This window comes from Diachasma alloeum, unplaced genomic scaffold (assembly GCF_001412515.2).
Source record: "Diachasma alloeum isolate Michigan unplaced genomic scaffold, Dall2.0 Dall_scaffold_00308, whole genome shotgun sequence".
NCBI classification, from domain to species: Eukaryota; Metazoa; Arthropoda; class Insecta; order Hymenoptera; family Braconidae; genus Diachasma; species Diachasma alloeum.
In genome coordinates this window covers 179,676-200,715 of record NW_021680447.1, presented here as the reverse complement: position 1 = coordinate 200,715, position 21,040 = coordinate 179,676, and the positions used below count along the sequence as shown (strand labels likewise).

The window sequence follows — 21,040 nt, the reverse complement described above, 5'->3', positions numbered from 1 at the left end:
GGGGGGGGGGGAAGGTGGGCACGGAGGAACAGTTCCTTGAATAAAAAATCCAGTGTAACGTTTTTTGAAGCCAATCTATTCGGGGTATTGTGTCATCAGATTTTTTATAAATCAGTAGCGAAGTGGTCAAACGGTTTAAGTCAATTGAATCTTTAGTTGAGTTTTCCAGAAATATTTCCGAATTGAAGGGAGATAGCGAAATTTTCGTAATAGCCTTTTTTGTAGAGCGAATTGGGGGATACTAAAAAGGTCATGAGAAAAATTTTGCTATCTCCCTTAGATTTTGAGATATTCATTGAAAACTGGGCAATAGCCAAAATCGACTTAAACCGTTTGACTTCGCTACTGAAATGATGATAGCATACTTTAAAGATATTACGATAATACTTTATGCATATACAATGGTATATGTAATATAGCACAATATCGTATACTCAATGTATGTTATTATTGTTATCAGTTTATCATTTTTTTTTATTATGTACATTATATTTCATAATCCATATAGTACTCTATTACATATTGTATATTAAAAAAAATATTTGTTGACAAATTTCCCTCCATAACAGATATTTGCAAACTAAAAAGACACTGTCTCATGTGAATCATCCGACCCTTGAGCCAAATATTTCATTGTCATGGACAGCAAAGCAATTCAAATAATTTATTTTTTGATAATTTTCAACTAGCGATTTCGTTGGCCCGAACAAGACTTTCTGTGAACTTGTTCGTTTTTCTCTCAATGTATAGAAAAAATATCCAGTCTCGAGATACAGCAAAGATATCGCGAGATAGAATGCGATTAGTTTCGTTAGTGATTTAGAACATTTCGGAAAGTCATACAAATTAATTCTACATCAATTCAACAATGCTTGTAGCATTGAAGAGTCTTCCAGATAATTCTCAAATTTTCTTATTCCTCATCTTTCTACAGCATTCCATGATTTTTCGGAGACACGAGACACGCAAATGAAAAGAGTGACATTTTTTGGTGATTTTTTTTCTTGAAGTAAACTTTCTAATATCTTTGAAAGCACTTCGTCCAAACGGAAGTTTTGTAATCTTTTCGTTCTCCATTTTGCACATTATAAAAACTGAAAGGACATTGTTAATGATTTTCAAGAGTTTTCGAACATTTCCTGATGCATTTTGGAGTAGTGAAAGGAGCACATAACCTGAACGTTCTCACTGAATGTTCAATCCCCCCACTTGCTCTAAAAAATCATCAACAATCATCTTCCCAACAATTCAAGCCAAAATTACAGCACCGAAAAAACGAAACTCAATAATCAAAGGATTTCACCCCATCGAATACTCCGAAAACCCGAAAAATACTCACCAATTCAGTCCAAAGAGTCCTCAGCAACTGCGGCAATTCCTCGAATCACCATATGACAGTGCGTAAAAATGGCGTCACTGTCAGTAGCCATCCCCCAGTCAACTGCATAAACACAACACAGAGAAACCATCAACTAAATCCCCTTAAAACATTTTTTTCAACCCCAACAGCCCTCGAAAACTCTCCCGACACCTCCCGGCACTCTTCCAACCCCCAAACTCTCCCCTAAAAAATTAAAAACCCCCAAAAGTCTCGTGTGAGCTTTGAACTAACCCCCAAAAAGGATATCTTTCTGCAACAAACCCTTCAAAAACCCAAATACAAGCTTAAAACTAGTTGACAGTGGCCCTGAACCTTGCTGAAGTGGATAAACCTCTCACCCCTTCCACACCCTCTTCTCTAAACGAAAAAAAAATACTAAAAACGATAAAGCAATGTGACAAACTCCAGTTGAAACCTTGAAGAACAATACATTCACTACATCATCTTAACCAAATCATCAGAAGGACCTGCAGAAAATAATTGACAACAGCCCTGGGATGTCACTATCTCACGTGAGTCACTCCCAAAGAATCATCTGGCCTGCATTCCCCAAGAATGAACCCTAGAAATCATAAGGATTAAACGTCGTCGAACAATTACTGAAAGTCTCGAAGGACAATACTCCCCTCATAATTAACATCCTCACCAGCATCATCAGGAAGTTCTGAAGAAAATCTTTAGTAAATACACTGGGGTGTCACACCCCCACGTGAGTCTCTCCCTTCATCTATAAAAAGAAAAAAAAAACCTTAAATACTTGTAGAAAATGTAATTAAATACCCACCTGAAGTCTCGAACAGTAAAATCATCTTGGCCAAGATTATTGAAAAACATTAAAGAAAAGAAAATGATCTGAAAAAAATCATCGACAAAAGATATACGTGAGTGCTCCAATAAAATGTGATTAAATCCCCAGCTGAACGATTGTCATTTCGACCAGTATCATCAGAAGATTCATCAGTCGTGAAGAAAACCCTCGCCAAAAGTCCTGGGGCATCGCCCCCCAAGTGCGTTCAACATGTCCTCAGACGAGATAAACCGAACAGCAGCAGTTCCCACCGAGGAGGCAGGCCAGTCAGTCTCGTCCACCTCAGCCCAACCCCTGTCGAACGGTGAGGTGACTTCCCCCAGGCCTCCAGACCAGGCGAGTCGCCAGAACAATCTCCAGAGGATCCAGCAGCGCAAGCAGCACGTCTTCAACTGGCCCCAGGTGAAGAAGCTCCTGAAGCTGGCGAACTACAGCGCCTGCCAGGTGGAGGACTGCAAGTGCAACGGCTGGAAGAACAGTCAGCAGGTGGTGAAGAGCCCCAAAAGCGATCTCCAACCGATTGCCAACTTCTCCGACCCCTGCAGAAGCTGCACACATACTCTGGAGAGTCACATAAGTCACCTGCCGAAGCAGAATGACGACGAGATCAATAAACTGCTGGGGATGGTGGTGGATGTCGACAATATATTCATGGGGATGCACAGGGAGGAGGACCCAGACACCAAGAAAGTGTACTATTACCTGTTCAAGCTGTTGAGAAAGTGCATTTTGTCGATGACGAAACCTGTTATCGAGGGACCACTGGGGCAGCCACCGTTCGAGAGACCTAGTATTGCCAAAGCCATCACCAATTTCGTTCTGTATAAGTTCGGCCACCTGACGCAGAGGGAGTGGCAGGCCATGTACGACCTGGCGAAGATGTTCCTGCACTGCTTGAATCACTGGAACTTTGAGACCCCCAGCGCCAGGAGGACCACTGGGAACGACGAGGAGGCACCTGCGTACAAGATCAATTACACGAGGTGGCTGGTGTTCTGTCATGTCCCTGCCTTCTGCGACTCTCTGCCGCATTATGATACTACTCTGGTGTTTGGGAGGACTATGCTGAGGGCTGTCTTCAAGTCGGTGTGCAGACAGCTGATGGATAAGTGCCACAGCGAGAGGGATAGGATGTCGCCGGATAAGAGAGTGCTGGTGCTTACACATTTTCCCAAGTGAGTAGGGAGGGGTCTAAATGAATTAAGTAATTTATTTATTGGTTACAGAAACAATAGCATACACTCAGAAAATAAATTATTTTTGCGGAGGAATCATTTTCATGGGAGAAGAATGGATTTTTGGTTCTGAATGAAAGCATTGTAAATGTACAATTTTCGTATTGTCTAATTTTAATTGGAAATTATGTAGAAATTTGGAGACCAGGTCTGTATGTGAGCATGTCCAATTTTATGTCCAATTTATAATTAAAAAAAAATTATATACCTCTTGAAGGGAGGAGCTACACCTACCTGAGGACCCATAACTATTACATGAAGTGTCTTTAAGAAATTTAAATTCATATTAGCTACCTAGGTTGCCCATTATTTAGAAGTCACGAATTGACTAATCAAAAATTAATTTATTATTTTGACTTTTTGGAGCTCACATACCAGCTACGTCCACCTCGCGAACCCTAGGTAACGCTAAACTCTGGTATGGCTTGTTATAAAAAAATAGCCATACCATGCGTTCTTGAATTTAATACAAATTTCGAATTTATAATCTTATTGTTTAGAGAATTAAGTAATTAAGTGGCTAAAGTAATTCCCAAAAAATATGAAATTTTGTCAGATTGAATCTAATAGTTTTTGAGAAACATCTATTCTTTTTCAAATGATTTTTCGCAAAGATCTTCAAAACTAGCGGACCGATTTCAATTTTTTTCCAAAGTATTCGTTTCGAATACGCCCGTTCATACAAAGTTTTCGAGATATTCCCGTTTTTCCGTTTTTTCATTTAAAAAAATTGGTAATCTCTTTAGCTTGTGCAAAAATCGAGATATCAACTTGTTTTAGGAGCGTATTTCTCCAGGCCAGTCAGTCCCAGATACTCCAAGTTCATCTCTAAAGATTACAGTTATGTTGAATTATAAGATGTTTATGCTACACATGAGCTTGAATGAGCCCCTTTCATTATTTTTCAATTTCTTTAATTTGACATTTTTTTAGGTAAAATAACTAGGAATAATTCTAAATGTTAATAATTGTGGATGCAGTTCATTCAAGGTCACATGTAGCATAATCATTCCATAATTCAATATAATTGTAATATTTAAAAATGGAAATAAAAGGAAAGAGGGTTGTGAAGATTTGTGATTTGTGATGAGAAGGAAAAAATAGTCATGTGCTTGTGAAAATGTTCTCGAGTGTTTTTCCATTTTTATAATCTAAAATATATCACAATTTCCACTGGATTTTACATCACGTAGGTGTCCCTAAAAATTATGATTGCACAATCAAAAACAGTAAAAAAAAACTGAACATGTTCAAAGAGAATTTTTAATAAAGATTAGGAAATAAGTCCGACAGAGAGGAAATTGTGAATGGATAATTTATCATGGCAACTAACAATCTGACAGGCATTGACTACTGAGACAAATGACGACTGAACAGCCATTAGATACTGTAAATTATTAATTTGTAATTTTCTCTTTTTTGGGTTTAACTCCCAATATTATTTAAAAACGCTCTTTGAAAATATTCAGTTTGATTCAACGTTTTTTCGATTGTACAATCATAATTTTTGGAGACTCCAGGGCTATGTAAAACTGAATGGCAATTCAGAACATTTTAGATTATGAAAATAAAAAAAAAAACAAATCAGATCAGTTCGAAATATGATACACTCGGACCTTAAAAGTAAACTCTTTGAAATAAATTATCCATTTTTCAGATTCCTCTCGATGCTAGAAGTTGAAATCTACTCGGACTCCCCAATCTGGGACCCAGAATTCAAGCAGGTCCCCCCGCCCCATCTCCACGTCTCCACAGACTCCAAGTCTCTCCTCACACGTCGCACCGGAGAATTCGAGAAGGTCACAGTGCCCCCGAACGACTCCTCCACGTACACAACCATCAACATCTCCCCAGGTATCAAGAAGCTCACGGAGAAGCGCCCTCACCCCGAGGGTCGCCCGGAGGCGAAACGTCGGCGAGTGGAGGACCCCTTCGAGGACCTCCCAGAGGACACAGTCTCCGAGATAATCGCCACAATCAATGATCCTAACTACATGTGTGGTCCAGATGCAGTCTTCCCTCCTAATGTTCCACGAGACGAGACGGCGAAGATAGAGGAGAGTCGAAAGATCATCGAGTTCCAGGTGATAGGTAATAGTTTGACTTGGAATTCTTTAGAAATTTATGTCTTTTCATTATTCATTATTTTCCAAATTTTTCTCCATCTTTTCCATAATTTTTTATAATTTTATCCAAAAAATTTGAACGAATTCCCAGAATTTTCACTTGTAATTTACTATCAATTCATTCACTTCCCAATTACATTTATTTTTATTTTTTTTATTGCTGGAAATGAAAATGGCATGAAACATATCCTACACATTTCTTTTTCAATAAATAATGAAAAATTAATAAGTTATAGGCAATTGAAAAAGTATTATGAAGTCATACTGTACGTTTTTTCAATTTTCCATCATACAAATCATTTGTTGGAAATCGTAACAAATTTATATTCAAAATTTAACCAGAAAGCATTTTCATGCCTAAAAAAATAACGTTTCCAAAAGATTAAACAATTTTAACCATTCATAAACAGCGAATGTTTAAAAAATAATAATCCTGTGCAAAATCAAATTTGAATGAATCTGAATATTCATTTCTTTTTAAATTTTTCCTCGCGCAATTCAGTTGACAAATTTGACGATTGAAAATGGTCGAATCTACAATGTGGTCTGTACCAAACTGTAAAAAATACCAGGATATCCTTAATTACTGAACCCTTCCAGCAATTGAATTATTTGAAATGAATTCCACGAGTACGTTAATTAAGAAAGATTTGTTTGATCTCGAAAATACAAGCATTTGCATTCTCCACCAGGTAACAGCCTGACACAACCAGTCTCCAAGCAAACGATGCTCTGGTTGATCGGTCTGCACAACGTCTTCAGCCACCAGTTGCCCCGCATGCCCAAGGAGTACATCTCACAACTAGTCTTCGACCCAAAGCACAAGACCCTCGCTCTGATAAAAGACGGTCGACCAATCGGAGGCATTTGCTTCAGGATGTTCGCCACCCAGGGCTTCACCGAGATCGTCTTCTGCGCAGTGACCAGCCAGGAGCAAGTGAAAGGCTACGGCACCCACTTGATGAACATGCTGAAGGACTACCACATCAAGAACAACATTCTGCACTTCCTCACGTTCGCAGACGAATTTGCCATTGGTTATTTCAAGAAGCAGGGCTTCAGCAAGGACATTAAGCTCCCTCGACTGATGTACCAAGGGTACATTAAGGATTACGAGGGGGCCACCCTGATGCACTGCGAGCTCAACGCCAAGATCGTTTACACCGAGTTCACTGCGGTTATCAGAAAGCAGAAGGAGATTGTCAAGAAGCTGATTCAGCAGAGACAGCAGGAGATACAGAAGGTCCATCCTGGGCTGACTTGCTTCAAGGAGGGGGTCAGGGGAATCCCTGTGGAGGCCATCCCTGGGATCAGGGAGACTGGCTGGAAGAGCTACGCTCAGACCAGGACCAGGGGCGTTGCCAAAGGGACTCAGGGCCCTGAACCCATGGAGGCGTGCCTCGATATCACTGATTCGTTGTACAATGCCTTGAAGAATGTGCTTAATAGTGTCAAGAATCACAGCACTGCTTGGCCTTTCCTCAAGCCCGTGGACAAGAATGTTGTGCCTGATTATTATGATCATATTAAATATCCTATGGGTGAGTGAAAGCGTTATTATTTAAGGGGGAGGAGTGAGGGAGGTTTGGAGAGGGGAGGTAAAAGGGGATGAGGAGGCTTTAGTTAGATTCAAGTTTTTAGAGGGAGTTGAATTGAATTGTTGAGGAATTTTTGGGAGGAAATTTTCGAAACGATAGAAACTCATAAGAAACGTTTTAGTTTTTTTTCAAATCTGGTAGGTTGAGAGATATCTGTTAGATGTTTTTTTAGGTTTTAAGGAGTCTTATCACTGATGTCTTTCTTCCAAGTCTTTCGCAAATGTCTTGGAAACTATTGAATTTATGGAGAGATGTTGTGAAACTTTCTTGGAAGAAATTTTAAGGATCAGACGTTCTTGAACGATTTTGACAATTTTTTCTGTTCCTTGATTCAAGTTATAGACTCTCTGTACTTCGTTTGTAAATATCTTAGGAATGAGAAAATTTCTTTCGACAGTTTCCAATAAAACAACTATTTAAGCAAATATTTTATATATTTTTTGGATTTATTACTTTCAGAGACATTCACGAAATAGTTTCCTATTGATTTTGTGAAGTTTTTTTCACAAATTTCCTTCGTTCAAATTACTAGAAAATATCATAAAAGCTAATGAATTTATAAAGAACTGGTAAGAGATCTTTTTGAAGGATTTTTCAAGGACTGATAATAATGTCTCTCGACAGCTCCTGAATCTACTAGTGTTCTAAAGCTGTTAGACATCAGGGGAATATAATTTTCTTCGTTCAATCATGTTTGTTTCATCGATTCTCTTAATTGTATCATGAATATCTCGAAAACTATTTAGTTTATGACAAAATATTAAAATACCTGGTTTTAATGGAATGATAAGGGACTAGGAAAGAAGTCTCTTTACATTTTGTCGTCGACTATCTCCTCATCTCGATAATTTTACAAATAGAATAAATTCAGCTTGGAATAAATCCATTCGCCACTTCATTACAAAAATTGATGCAATATTCTATCATTGATTCTATCATTAAGGTGATATTGTCAATTGAATCTGCTAATCTCTTAAAGCTGCTAAATATTTGGAGAATATACTTTTTTTCATTCAATAATTCATTCTTTTTGCCATCAGTTCTGTCAATTTTGTAATAAATATCTCGAAAACTATTTGATGTGTGAAGAAATCTCAAAAGACGTTAAATTCACAAATGGAATAAATTCGACATTCAGCTTGGAATAAATCCATTCGCCACTTTATTACAAAAATTGATGAAATATTCTATCATTAAGTTGATATAGTCAATTGAATCTGCTAATCTGTTAGAGCTGTTAAATATTTGGGGAATATACTTTTTTTCATTCAATAATTCATTCTTTTTGCCATCAGTTCTCTCAATTTTGTAATAAATATCTCGAAAACTATTTGATGTGTGAAGAAATCTCAAAAGACGTTAAATTCACAAATGGAATAAATTCGACATTCAGCTTGGAATAAATTCATTTGCCACTTTATGACAAACATTGATGAAATATTCTATCATTAATTCTATCATTAAGTTGATATAGTCAATTGAATCTGCTAATCTCTTAAAGCTGCTAAATATTTGGTGAATATACTTTTTTTCATTCAATAATTCATTCTTTTTGCCATCAGTTCTCTCAATTTTGTAATAAATATCTCGAAAACTATTTGATGTGTGAAGAAATCTCAAAAGACGTTAAATTCACAAATGGAATAAATTCGACATTCAGCTTGGAATAAATTCATTCGCAACTTTCATTACAAAAATTGATGAAATATTTCCATCATTAAGTTAACATAGTCAATTGAATCTGTTTCAAGACCTCAAAACAATGACTGATCGACTCAAGGCGAGGTACTACGTAGCCCGTCGCCTCTTCATCGCTGACATGACGAGGATATTCACCAACTGTCGCCTCTACAACAGCCCAGACACTGAGTACTACAGATGTGCCAATGCCCTCGAGAAATACTTCCGAACGCGCATGAAGGAAATCGGTCTATGGGACAAATAACCCGAATTCCATTTTTAGTTTTCCTTAATGAATAAACAATCAATTTGTGATCCCAATTCCAATTTTCACTATTTCCGTCTCTGATTAAGAAGATTCAATCTATTCAATATACATTAGATTTCTTTTATTTTTATCTTCGAATTTTTATTTTTCCGATTGAGCAGATTTAAACAAGCACTTGGAAAATTACCGATCTTTTTTAAGCTGATGGAGAGAATTATCTCCATCATGTTAACAACCATTTGAATTTTACAACCCAGTTGATTATTTAGAAATAAAGTGGATAATGTGCACCTAATGAGTATTTTAAATACCTGTTATTTTCCTAAGTAACTCAGTTTTTTTCCCGACCTTGGGTTGGACTTATCTATCAACATGACTGTCTATTGTGTTTCTTAATTATTTAAATCTTCCAGTAAGTGAATTATTAATTTGAAATGAATCCCATAAGTGCGCTAATTAAGAAAGATTTATTTATTTCAACTTTTCAAAGTATTTCATCAGATTTTTCTTCTTCATTGGGAAAGTTAGTTTCGTGTACATATGTTTTTTATCAGTAACTGAAATTACATATTTTTTCCAAATTTTAATTGTCTCGATGTCCATCTATTTAATATCATCGCTGTATAGCCAAAGCGGCATGAATGGCAAAATCCTTTTTTTTGAAAGGCAAAAGGACGTATATTCCGTTTCAATGGTTTTTCGACTTAAGACCCTGGTGGATTGTCTTTCGAACGTTATCTCGATTGTTTTTCCATCTTCATAATCCAAAATATATCACATTTTCCATTGGATTTTACATCACGCAGAGTTCCTAAAAATTATGATTGTACAATCAACAAAAGTGGAAAAAAAACTGAACATTTTCAAAGAGCGTTTTTAATAAAGATTAAGAAATAAGTCCGATAGAGAGGAAATGGTGAATGGATAATTTATCATGGTAACTAACAATCTGACATCCATTGACTACTGTGACAAATGACGACCTAACAGCCATTAGATACATCAAATTATTAATTTGCAATTTCCTCCCTATTGGGTTTATTTCTTAATATTATTTTTTAAAAGTCCTCTTTGAAAATTTTCAGGTTGGTTTCAACGTTTTTTTGATTGTACAATCATAATTTTTGGAGACTCCAGGGCTATGTAAAACTGAATAGCAATTGGAGATCATTTCAGACTATCAGACTAATTTTTTAAGGACACCTACGTGATGTAAAATCCAGTGGAAATTGTAATGTATTTTAGATTATGAAGATGGAAAAACAATGGAGATAACGTTCAAAAGATTACATTTTGAAATTATTTTTTTTATCGTACCAATAGAAGAAAAAAAATCATAGCAAATTTTTTTATTTGGTTCAGTATTTTTTGATACACTAACAGTCTTCGGAATTCTTCTCCTGAATGATATCTGGACAATTAGCGCCACTACATTTTAATTTTTCATGCTAAAATATTCATAAATTTCTGCTCAGTTTACAATAAAAATTTCCCTCCATGCAGAATTTTCGGAAACTGGGTATTGATACTGTCGGCAAAGAGTTACAACTGAAAAAAAGTCATTAAGAAAAATTCTATATTTATACCCGGCAAAACTGGAGTAGCACTATTTTACAGTCTAATTAATACTATTAAACCTAACCGTTAATTAAAGGATGTAATCCAGCGTTCATAACGAGTACTCCTCCCCTTCTCCATCAAGATTTAGAGGTGTTCGCACGTCTTGAGAGTCACTTAATGGAACGACGATCACAGCTCAACGTTTTTTGCCTAACTAAACTCGTGTTTTGTTGATTATTACTGACGTGAAAATTCTTCAATGGGAATACTTGGGGAACTGGGCGGTTTGGAGGAAAAGCGAAGCTTTACGCACGAGAATTCACTTTACGCACGCTCGTGAACTTCACGCACGTGCCGAAAACAACCGCTTTGCGCACACTAAACCGTTTCGAAAAGTGCACTTTTCAGCCAGATATCACAAAAAAATGTTCTCTGACTTTTTTTCCCAGCCCATCAACTTGAGAAAAATTTGAAAGAGGAATGGGAAAAAATTGATGATGTTAGAAAATTGAATTCAAAGATATAAAATTCTACTCTGCAATTCCAAGAGAGAAAATTTCCGAAAGGTCTTCCTGGAAACCTTGTTATTAGACCATAAAATTTCTTACAAGCAAGGTTTTTTGGTAGTTCTCGCTAATCCTTCAATTTCCAGAGATACTTGTAGGCTAAATAGACTAAATTAATAGAAACGAAAACTAGAATAAACAGAAAGAAGAGGTCGTTAGGTATTTTTCTCTATATGCAGTTGTTTTGCAGAAACTGTAAGAAGAAAATATGAATTTAAAATTTTAAAAAATAATGAAAAAAGATGGGACAAATATCTACAAAACTCATTCGTTCAGGAAAAAAAATTCGTAGATTCATTTTGAAAAGAATATAATGATCTACAAAAACTGTCTTCTGCTATTCTTTTCTAGACTCAGTGCTTTCAAAAAATCTATCCTACAATTCTGAGAGAGAAAATACCCAAAGGATCTTTTTCCATAAAATCATTCTGGAAACCCGTTCATTGAATTACTCAATGAATTCTTGCTAGCAAGGTTTTGTGACAGTTTCCGCTAATCCCGCGACTTTCAAAATGTTAAAGAGAGAGTAAATTAAAAGGAACGAGAACAGAACAAAAAATAGTGAAAAATAGTGAAAACACTACTTAACAAATATCTTCAAAACTTATCTGTTCAGGAAAAAATGGCGCGAAGATAGTTTGAAAAGAATATAATGAAGAATATAAGAATGTAATCTACAAAAATAGTCTCTTGATACTGTTTCCTAAACTCAATAGTTTTCGAGACAATTGCAAGAAAGGCGCAGCGAAAAATAATCGTTAAAAATTATCTGATAGTTTTCCTCGCTGTTCTCCACCTTCTTCCCGACACGTTTGCTAATTAATCGATCGTTTTTGTCGATGTAATTGACTCGATTCGACGTACTTGAGGAGCAAATGAATGGAACGAACGAGAAATGATTGAACGTCTCTTTTTTTCATTTTTCTGTTTTATTACGACTGAATTTAGTTCCATTTCCTGAGGATGAGAAATAAATAAATTGATGTGGAAGGAAAAGGTCGACTCGAGAGGTTTACCTTCGGGATTTGACGCCTTTTAGGGTCCAAGGTGGAATCGTCGAATGTATCGATTTGGTTTTGTCCATTAATCAGGCCATAACATCACGATAGATACGTAAAAACGTGAACTGTGACAAATCGAGGTCAAGGACGGATCCATGAGGTATTGATCTAAATTTCCAAATGTTATTGAGGATATGTTCAATTGTTGGGTGTTTACAGTTCCAAAAAAATTGTGGGCAGATGGAATTTTCCGAGATATTTGTTGCAATGTGTCGATGAATTATTCATGAATTTTTTCTTCTCTTCGGGATGAAATATTGCGGCTCTTTTAGATTTGTTGAATGATTCAACGTTTTTTATCGAGTTTCATCTCTCATTTCATTCTTAATTCATTTTTAAGATGATTTATTTAGTGGAAATTCAGTGGTACAAGGGAATAAGTCCGTAAAAGAGTTTTTTTTAAACTTCATAGTTTTTTCCATTTTTTTCATTTCCTTTCTCACATGGAAAAATTTCAGAGAATTTAACGATTTTCTTTGGATTTCCATTGCACTTTTGTTGGAAATTCTATTAGTTTTTGAAGAATTTTAGCCGTATTTTGGTAAAAAATGTCTGATAAAAACTGTTTTCTCGAAAAAAATCTGCAGAATTTCATATTTCTATGCATTTTTTTTTACTGAAACATTTTCTATAGGAATTCCTCGACATAATTTTTTTTCATTCCATCTTCTTTCTCTTTTCATGATATAATAGATGATAATCCAGATAGCCTGAACGGTCGCCAGCAAATTTTATTAGGTTTCAAAATTTAGAAAATTCGCGCCAAGGAATTTCTGTAGAAAATATCTCACTAGAATAATTTGCATAAAAAAATCCAATTCTATTGATTTTTCGCACAGATAAACTGCAGAACTTTTCAATAGAACTAAATACCCTGGGAACCCATGAATTCACGAGAAAAATCTGAAAGGCCTTTTCCACAGAAAATTTCCCTCTCTCAGAAAAAATCTTCGAAATTTTCCGGCAAACCCCCCACATCCACCTCTAGCCTCTCCTCATTCAGCCAATCTTCATTTGAACTAAATAAACTGAATTTTCCCTCTTTCTCACGAAGAAATACAGCCGCTTGCATGCTCTGTTTAATGCTTGCCGGCTCCATTCATTCTCGGATCCTGAAAATCACGAAAGACGACTAATTGGTCATTGAGATCTCCAATTAACATCCAACACCCATTAATCGACAATTTAATCGGCTGTGGATTAATTAATCCCACTGCACATCTTCACTCTATTCATGAATTCCCCCGCAAATGAGAGAGTTTGAATTTCTGGGAATAAAGGCCCCGGGGGAAATTCTTCATTAGCATATGGGGGAGTGAAACTAAATCTGCAAAAAAACGAGCGACAAAAAAATAATTGAAGATGTAAAATTTCAATTGTTTTGTTGAGACAATTGAGTACATTCAGAAGACACAATTATAGACGGCAAAAAATTGTGGAGACGTGTAAAAGGCTTGTGAGATTATTTAGAGCAAGAGTGTTTGTACGTACGTTTTACCATATATGCTCAGGATACCACCGAGTAAGGCGTAGAGGGGAGTTGATATAAAGAGTGGAAGAAGTGTCTCACTGGCCACTTCGTGAAGACATCGAAGAATTGCGAAAGCTTATTTTTGTGTGCTCTAGTCAATCGTTGAGGATTTACGGATTTTTCTTTTTTTTGTGAGGATTTTTCTTTATTTGTGAGGAACAACATGTGCGACGACGATGTGGCTGCACTGGTGGTGGACAATGGATCCGGAATGTGCAAGGCCGGTTTCGCTGGGGATGATGCACCCAGGGCGGTTTTTCCCTCCATCGTGGGACGCCCCAGATACCAAGTAAATTAATTTATGCGGCTTTTGGGGGGTTTGGGATCATTTTAAAAGTGAATCTGTGAAATTGGACAAATTCGTTTCATTTGATGATCAGGTTTTCGGGAGGGAAACGCGCGTGAAAAAATTTCGAAAAGTCTGGCGATTTCGATAGGAAATTCTAGTGGATTTCTATTGGAAATTCTGTTCTTTTGGTCGATTCTATTGAACACTGCTGCTTTATTGTGTTTTTAATCGATAATTAGAAGCGAAGCGGTAAAATGATTCAAGTCGATTTTCTAGCGAATCCTGGCGAATTCGCTAAACAATTCTATTGGATTTCTATTGAAGTTTCTATTATTTTTTGGCTGATTCTATTGAAATGATCGATAGAAAATATTCTATGGAAAAAGTGAATAGGATTCGATTTTTCTGTACCGCTTTAGAGATCGGCATAATCGAAATTTAGAATTACAGTTAAATTTGGAATAAGTAATAAATTTGAAAATAACCATCAATTTAAATTTTCAAATTTCGAATTATTTTATCAACCAATAATTGAGAAATTAAATTACCAATTTTTATATTAATTTTCAAATTCCATTAAATTCATCTATACACGTATGAAAAATAAATAATTAAATAAATATAAATGAATAAATAATCTAAATAAATCTAAATTACTATAAGGTGCACCTTTCTATAATATTACTAAAAGTAATGATTGATGCCGATCTAGGTAGCACTTATTCTGTCGAGATATTTTCTATAGAATTTCATCGGCTCAAATTTTCTAAGTTTTTCTTGCTTGATTATCTTTATGAAAAATATAATGAAGAAAACTTGGAAAATTTGGCTCCACGGCAAAATATCACATATCAAAATATCACCGGCAACAAATCATGCCTCAAAATATGACGAAACAAAATATCACCGGTAAAAAATATCACACACAAAAAATATCACAAACCAAAATGATCATAAACAAATTAAAAAAAAAAATTACGAGTGTACATGAATTGAAAACAAATCAAACAATTTCTCCTAAACCCAAACAGAAAATCAATATATTGATTTATAAGGAGAGGGAAAAACCCAGCAGTGTTTACATACTGAAAATGGAATTAAATAGCCGTATTGTGGCAATGAATTATCGAAGAAAGAAAGAATTACACGGCCGTGTTCACACACGCGACGAAAAATCAAGAAAAACCATTGAAATATCATTGAATATATTGAAAATTTAAAAAATTAATTAATATTATTGAAAATTTAAAAATTACATGATATGATATGATATGAGATTTTAAAAACTGATATTTATCACAAATGATATTTTCATATTATGATATTTATCCATGTGATATTTTTTCATGTGATATTTAGCGGTGTGATATTTTGAGACTGATATTTTGCCGTGATGCCGAAAATTTGAGCCGAAGAAATTCTATAGAAAATGTCTCAATAGAATAAGTTGAATAGAAAAATCGAATTTGCTAGGTTTTTCTATTAAAAGTTTTCGTGCGTGCGTTAATGAGAAGATATAGAAATATACAAGAAATAGAATGGAATAATTGAAAAACGATTGAGGAAAATATCAAACAAACGTTTTTTTTTTCATTAAATCTACTAGTCAATAAAACATTTCGAAAGAACACCTACGAAACAATTTTTTTAGAAAAACTTTACTGAATTTCGATTGAATTTTTTAGTAGTCTTCGGTCGGTTCTATTGAAGAGTTTTGCAATTTATCTGCTTGTCTTCTTTTAATAGAAATGTTCAATGGAAAATCTTCTCTACGAAAAATCAATAGAGTTGCATTTTTTCGTGCCACTTATTCTATTCAAATATATTCTATAAAAATTCCTCGGTTCGATAGAAATCTGATGAAATTTTCTAACGAATTTGCTAGGTATTTTTATTAAATTTACTCGTGCGTGCGTTTATGAGAAGATATGGAAATAAAACAGAAATAGAATGGAAAAATTGCAAAATAATTTTAAAAAATGTCAACTGTTTTTTTCTTTAAATCTACTAGTCAATAAAACATGTCGAACGAACACGTACGAAGCAATTTCCTAGAAGAACTCTAAGACATCGGCATAATCGAAATTTTGAATTACAGTTGAATTTGGAATAAGTCAATTCTTAACATTACTCCCCAATTTTTTTATTTTAAAAATAGCCATCAATTTAATTTTGCAATTTCGAATTATTTTATCAACCAATAATTGAGAAATTAAATTACCAATTGTTATATTTTTCAAATTTCAATTACGATAAATAAACCTAAATTACTGTAAGCTGCAACTTCTCATATTACTAAGATAATGATTGATGCCAATCTCATAAAACTCTACTCTACTGAATTTCTATTAAATTTTCTAGCAGTTTTCAGCCGGTTCTATGCAGTAGCGAAGTGGTAAAACGGTACAAGTCAATTATGTCTATTGACTATTCATTTTTCAATGAATATCTCGAAATCTAAGGGACATAGCGAAATTATTATTATAACTTTTTTGTAAAGCCGATAGAGAGCTACAACAAATGTTATTACGAAAATTTCGCTATCTCCCTTAGATTTGGAAATATTCCTCAAAAACTCAACTGGGAGATAAGTCGACTTAAACCGTTTTACCACTTCGCTACTGTATTGACGAGTTCTGCAATTTATCTGCTTGTCTTTTTTTGATAGAAATGTTCAATGGAAAATCTTCTGTACGAAAAATTGATAGAACTGGATTTTTTCATGCCACTTCAATAGAAATTCAATAAAATTTTCTAACAAATTCGCCAGGTTTTTCCATTAAATTTTTTGGTGCATGAATCGTTGCATTAAATTCCCAGAGACCCCTAAAAAATCTTAAAAAAATTCTCTCCAAAGGTAATAGAAATAGGGTTTTTTTTTTCTGAAATAGAGTTTTTTTCTTTGATCCTTAAATTTTTCCCTACGCAACGTATTCTGTTTCTTTTTCCATACTCCTTAAGGATATCCAAAGTATCTTTTACAGTTTGGTACAGCCCGCACTATAGATTCAACCATTTTCAATCATCAAATTTGTCAATTAAATTGCGTGAGAAAAATTTGAAAAAAATCATGAATATTCATTCAAATTACATTTTGCACAGAATTATTATTTTTTTCAACATTCATTGTTTATAAATAAATAATTGAAATTGTTTAATCTTTCGGAAACCTAATTTTTTTAGGTGTGAAATCGATTTCTGGTAAAATGCTGAATATGAATAAATTTGTTACGATTCCGAACAAATGATTTTTGTGGTGGAAAATTGTTTATAAGTTATTTATAGAAAATGCTCGTAATTTTCAAAAAATGCAATTTTTTAATTATTTCATCAATCTTACTCCAAAAGTAAACTTTCTAATTCTCTTTTCAAATTTTTAAAATGTTTTCTAACGGTTAAATATCGAGATTCAAATTCAGACCTGCAAAGTTTAAATAATAAAATCATTGTAAAATGTCCGGAAACTTGGGTTCAAATGGGGCTCAAATGAAAGCTCTGCTGTTCGACTACAAAAGTAAAAAAGCATTTCAGTGGAGAAAAAATAGCCAAAGTACTTGGATATCCTTAAGCACCACAAAATAAAAATTCGCAATCTTTCTGCAAAATGCATTGCAAAATACTCTTTATGCACTAACTATTTATGTCCAAGCTCATTGTGATACTGTTACTCGATGTACCTGATTGTTATATATGTCAATAAAGACCTTTAAAATGTTAATGAATCTCCAAAGGGAATAATGGTGGGGATGGGCCAGAAGGACTCCTACGTGGGTGACGAGGCCCAGAGTAAGCGAGGTGTCCTCACCGTGAAGTACCCGATCGAGCACGGTATCGTGACAAACTGGGATGACATGGAAAAAATCTGGCACCACACATTCTACAACGAGCTTCGCATTGCCCCCGAGGAGCACCCAGTCCTCCTGACCGAGGCCCCCCTGAATCCAAAAGCAAATCGCGAAAAAATGACCCAAATTATGTTCGAAACTTTCAATTCACCAGCAATGTACGTTGCCATTCAGGCAGTCCTATCGCTCTATGCATCCGGAAGAACAACTGGCATTGTCTTGGACAGTGGTGACGGTGTTTCCCACACTGTGCCCATTTACGAAGGTAAATCCTCACTATACCTACTCACCTTTTTACGGCATCAAAAAAACATTTATTTTCTACACCCATAAATGGAATCTAGTTCTCTCATTTATCCTTTTTTTGGCATGAGAATACGATTATCTGAGATTAATTGACTTATTTTGGTATTCAGGGTATGCACTGCCACACGCTATTCTACGTTTGGATCTTGCTGGAAGGGATTTGACGGATTATTTGATGAAGATACTTACTGAGCGTGGATATTCATTCACAACAACTGCTGAGCGTGAGATCGTTAGGGATATTAAGGAGAAATTGTGCTACGTTGCCCTTGATTTTCAACAGGAAATGGCAACTGCTGCGGAATCTAGCGCTCTTGAGAAGAGCTATGAACTTCCTGATGGACAAGTAATTTTTTTTATTGTTTTTGATGACATGGGCCGAAAAAAATTCATCGAACAATCTAGTGCATTCGCTGGAGCATTCTAATTGCACTTTTATCGGAAATTGTATTAGTTTTTTTAACCATTTCATTGAAAAATACAATTGCAGCTTTTCTATTATGCGTTTTTTATAGAAAAGTTCGGGAGAAAATAGTGTCTGTAAAAAATTAATAGAGTTTGATTTTCAATAGAAATTCTCTACTTTTTCCCCTCGATTTTTGCAATGAGAGAGGGAAGTGGAGTGGACAAAGAATGAAAAAATAACAAATGAATTGAATTAATTCAATTTTTTCCAATCACGTTTTCCCAATTCTACATTTTCAACGTCCATTTTCCTCAATTTTAGAGATTTAATTTTTGAGAGTAATTATGTAATTACGTTAGTGTTTTAAACTATTCTATTGAAAAATTGCGCACTATTTCTATGCGTTTTTTAATAGAAAAATACAATTGAGAAAATTGTGTAGAAAAAAACTATTGAATTTGATCTTTCAATACCGATTATTCTATTCTACAACAAAAAGCTGTAGAATTTTTCAAATAGTGAGAAAAATGGAAAAATAACAAATTTAACTGATTTGATTAAATTTTTTTAGTTCGCTTTTTTCCAAGTTTACTTTTTCAACGTTTTTTACTTAATTTTATGAATGAGAGAAGAAAAAATGAAGTAAAACCAACTAGGAAAAATCATGCCGAAGATTTCTGCAGAAAATATCTCGATACAATGAATTGCAAATATTAGATTCTATAATTTTTTTCTACAGAATTTCCTCGGCTAAAATTTTCCAAGTTTTCTTCATTCTATTTTTCTCTTCTTTTCATCAAGATGATCAAACAAAAACACTTAGAAAATTTGAGTCGATGAAATTCCATACAAATATCTCAATAGAAAAAGTGGTACAAAAAAATCGAATTCTGTCGACTTTTCCTATAGAATATTTTCCATTCAACATTTCAATGAAATAGAATCAGCTAAAAATTAATAGAAACTTCAGTAGAAATTCAACATAATTGCCCAACAAATTACCTAGGTTTTTCAATGAAATGTTTTTCTATGAGAATAGAATCATCAAAGAACTGACATAATTCAACAGAATTTTCAAACAAAATTTTTGATCAAATTTTGCAAAATTAAAAAATTGTGTTTGAAGGGAAACCTTGTCTAATTCATTACGTTCGCTCACTAGGTAATTACCATCGGTAACGAACGTTTCCGCTGTCCCGAGGCAATGTTCCAGCCAAGCTTTCTGGGCATGGAGTCCTGTGGAATTCACGAGACCACTTACAACTCAATAATGAAGTGTGACGTCGATATTCGTAAAGATCTTTACGCAAATTCAGTTCTATCTGGCGGTACCACCATGTATCCTGGTATTGCCGACAGAATGCAGAAGGAGATCACTGCACTCGCTCCTTCGACCATGAAAATTAAGATAATTGCACCACCAGAGAGGAAGTACTCAGTATGGATTGGTGGCTCGATTCTCGCGAGTCTCAGTACATTCCAGCAAATGTGGATATCCAAGCAGGAGTACGACGAGTCTGGACCATCAATTGTCCACAGAAAATGCTTCTAAGCTGGACCACACTCTGAGTAAATTTCCTCTGTCCCTCGGACCGAACGTTTAATCAAAATATATTTATTTATTACCTACTAATCGAGGTGATTAATTCGTCAAATTAATTTTTCTTTCTTTTCTTCATTCGATTAATTGAATGTTACTTGATTAAGGCCAATTTGTTACTAGAATCTATCGAAAATTTTGAATAAGCAAGGCTTTATTACTTTTTTTAGTGGTAATTTGTTAGTTTTTAAGAGCTTGAAAGTTTAAGTGAAAATGTATCGCAGTTTGAAATATAATTTGCACTGTTTCAATAATTTATTCTCATTTTTTTAGTACTTAGGTGAAATTTATAAGTAGTTTGTTTATGAATTATGCATTAGTTTGATGAAGTGTGGAATAGGTCATTCTCATCTGTCGATTTTGGACGGAAATTTTATAAGACATTTTTTGCAAAGAATTTCATGTTCTACAAAAGAGTTCTTTTGACTTTTTCCTCTAAACCTATTCATTATTATTAGAGAATTGCGTTTTTCATTGAGTTATCTTGGGAATATCTGAGTAAATGGTAGATTGAAGAAAGAATGTTATGAGATATTTTCCGTAGAATACTTCATGCTCTTTAAAAAAAATCTTTTGACATTTTTTTTGCTATCTACTCGTTTCTGAGATATACTGCAGAATAATTTTGTTTTCCCAACTTTTTAACAAATGTTTCCTTTCATTCCCTTTGGAATTTTTTTTAAACTAGTAGACCTGGGAGACAATGTCAGAAAGTCCTTTTTATAAGGATTATTATACACTCTATAAAAACTCTTAACATTTTTCCTAAATCTACTTGTT

At 34.6% G+C, this 21,040-nt stretch overlaps 3 protein-coding genes across 3 annotated transcripts in view; 2 read left to right on the top strand and 1 right to left on the bottom strand.

Annotated features, from left to right (window-relative positions):
• LOC107039862 (protein shuttle craft) overlaps positions 1 to 1,382 on the bottom strand; it is a 10,230-nt gene extending 8,848 nt beyond the window's left edge. Inside the window, exon 1 of the mRNA XM_015259704.1 lies at positions 1,340 to 1,382. The gene's annotated coding sequence lies outside the window, so the exon portion shown is untranslated. The remainder of the gene's footprint in view (positions 1 to 1,339) is intronic.
• A 35-nt stretch (positions 1,383 to 1,417) lies between these two features.
• LOC107039861 (histone acetyltransferase KAT2A) lies at positions 1,418 to 9,391 on the top strand. Its single transcript, XM_015259701.2, has 5 exons — positions 1,418 to 1,893; positions 2,298 to 3,364; positions 5,082 to 5,515; positions 6,243 to 7,091; positions 8,900 to 9,391. Exons 2-5 carry the CDS (start codon positions 2,400 to 2,402, stop codon positions 9,091 to 9,093), a joined length of 2,442 nt encoding a protein of 813 aa, XP_015115187.1. The 5' UTR covers positions 1,418 to 1,893; positions 2,298 to 2,399; the 3' UTR covers positions 9,094 to 9,391.
• A 4,453-nt stretch (positions 9,392 to 13,844) lies between these two features.
• On the top strand, positions 13,845 to 20,514 carry LOC107039835 (actin, clone 403). Its single transcript, XM_015259662.2, has 4 exons — positions 13,845 to 14,103; positions 17,835 to 18,213; positions 18,365 to 18,600; positions 19,823 to 20,514. The coding sequence occupies exons 1-4, from the start codon at positions 13,978 to 13,980 to the stop codon at positions 20,210 to 20,212; spliced, it is 1,131 nt and encodes a 376-aa protein (XP_015115148.1). The 5' UTR covers positions 13,845 to 13,977; the 3' UTR covers positions 20,213 to 20,514.
• Positions 20,515 to 21,040: the final 526 nt, after the last annotated feature.

Excerpts from the sequence above, each read along its gene's own strand:
- LOC107039861 (XM_015259701.2), top strand. The coding sequence starts at position 2,400 with ATGTCCTCAGACGAGATAAACCGAACAGCAGCAGTTCCCACCGAGGAG. Across the intron at positions 3,365-5,081 it reads GTGCTTACACATTTTCCCAA|ATTCCTCTCGATGCTAGAAG; the intron begins GTGAGTAGGGAG and ends TCCATTTTTCAG. Across the intron at positions 5,516-6,242 it reads CATCGAGTTCCAGGTGATAG|GTAACAGCCTGACACAACCA; the intron begins GTAATAGTTTGA and ends ATTCTCCACCAG.
- LOC107039835 (XM_015259662.2), top strand. The coding sequence starts at position 13,978 with ATGTGCGACGACGATGTGGCTGCACTGGTGGTGGACAATGGATCCGGA. Across the intron at positions 14,104-17,834 it reads TGGGACGCCCCAGATACCAA|GGAATAATGGTGGGGATGGG; the intron begins GTAAATTAATTT and ends GAATCTCCAAAG. Across the intron at positions 18,214-18,364 it reads CACTGTGCCCATTTACGAAG|GGTATGCACTGCCACACGCT; the intron begins GTAAATCCTCAC and ends TTTGGTATTCAG.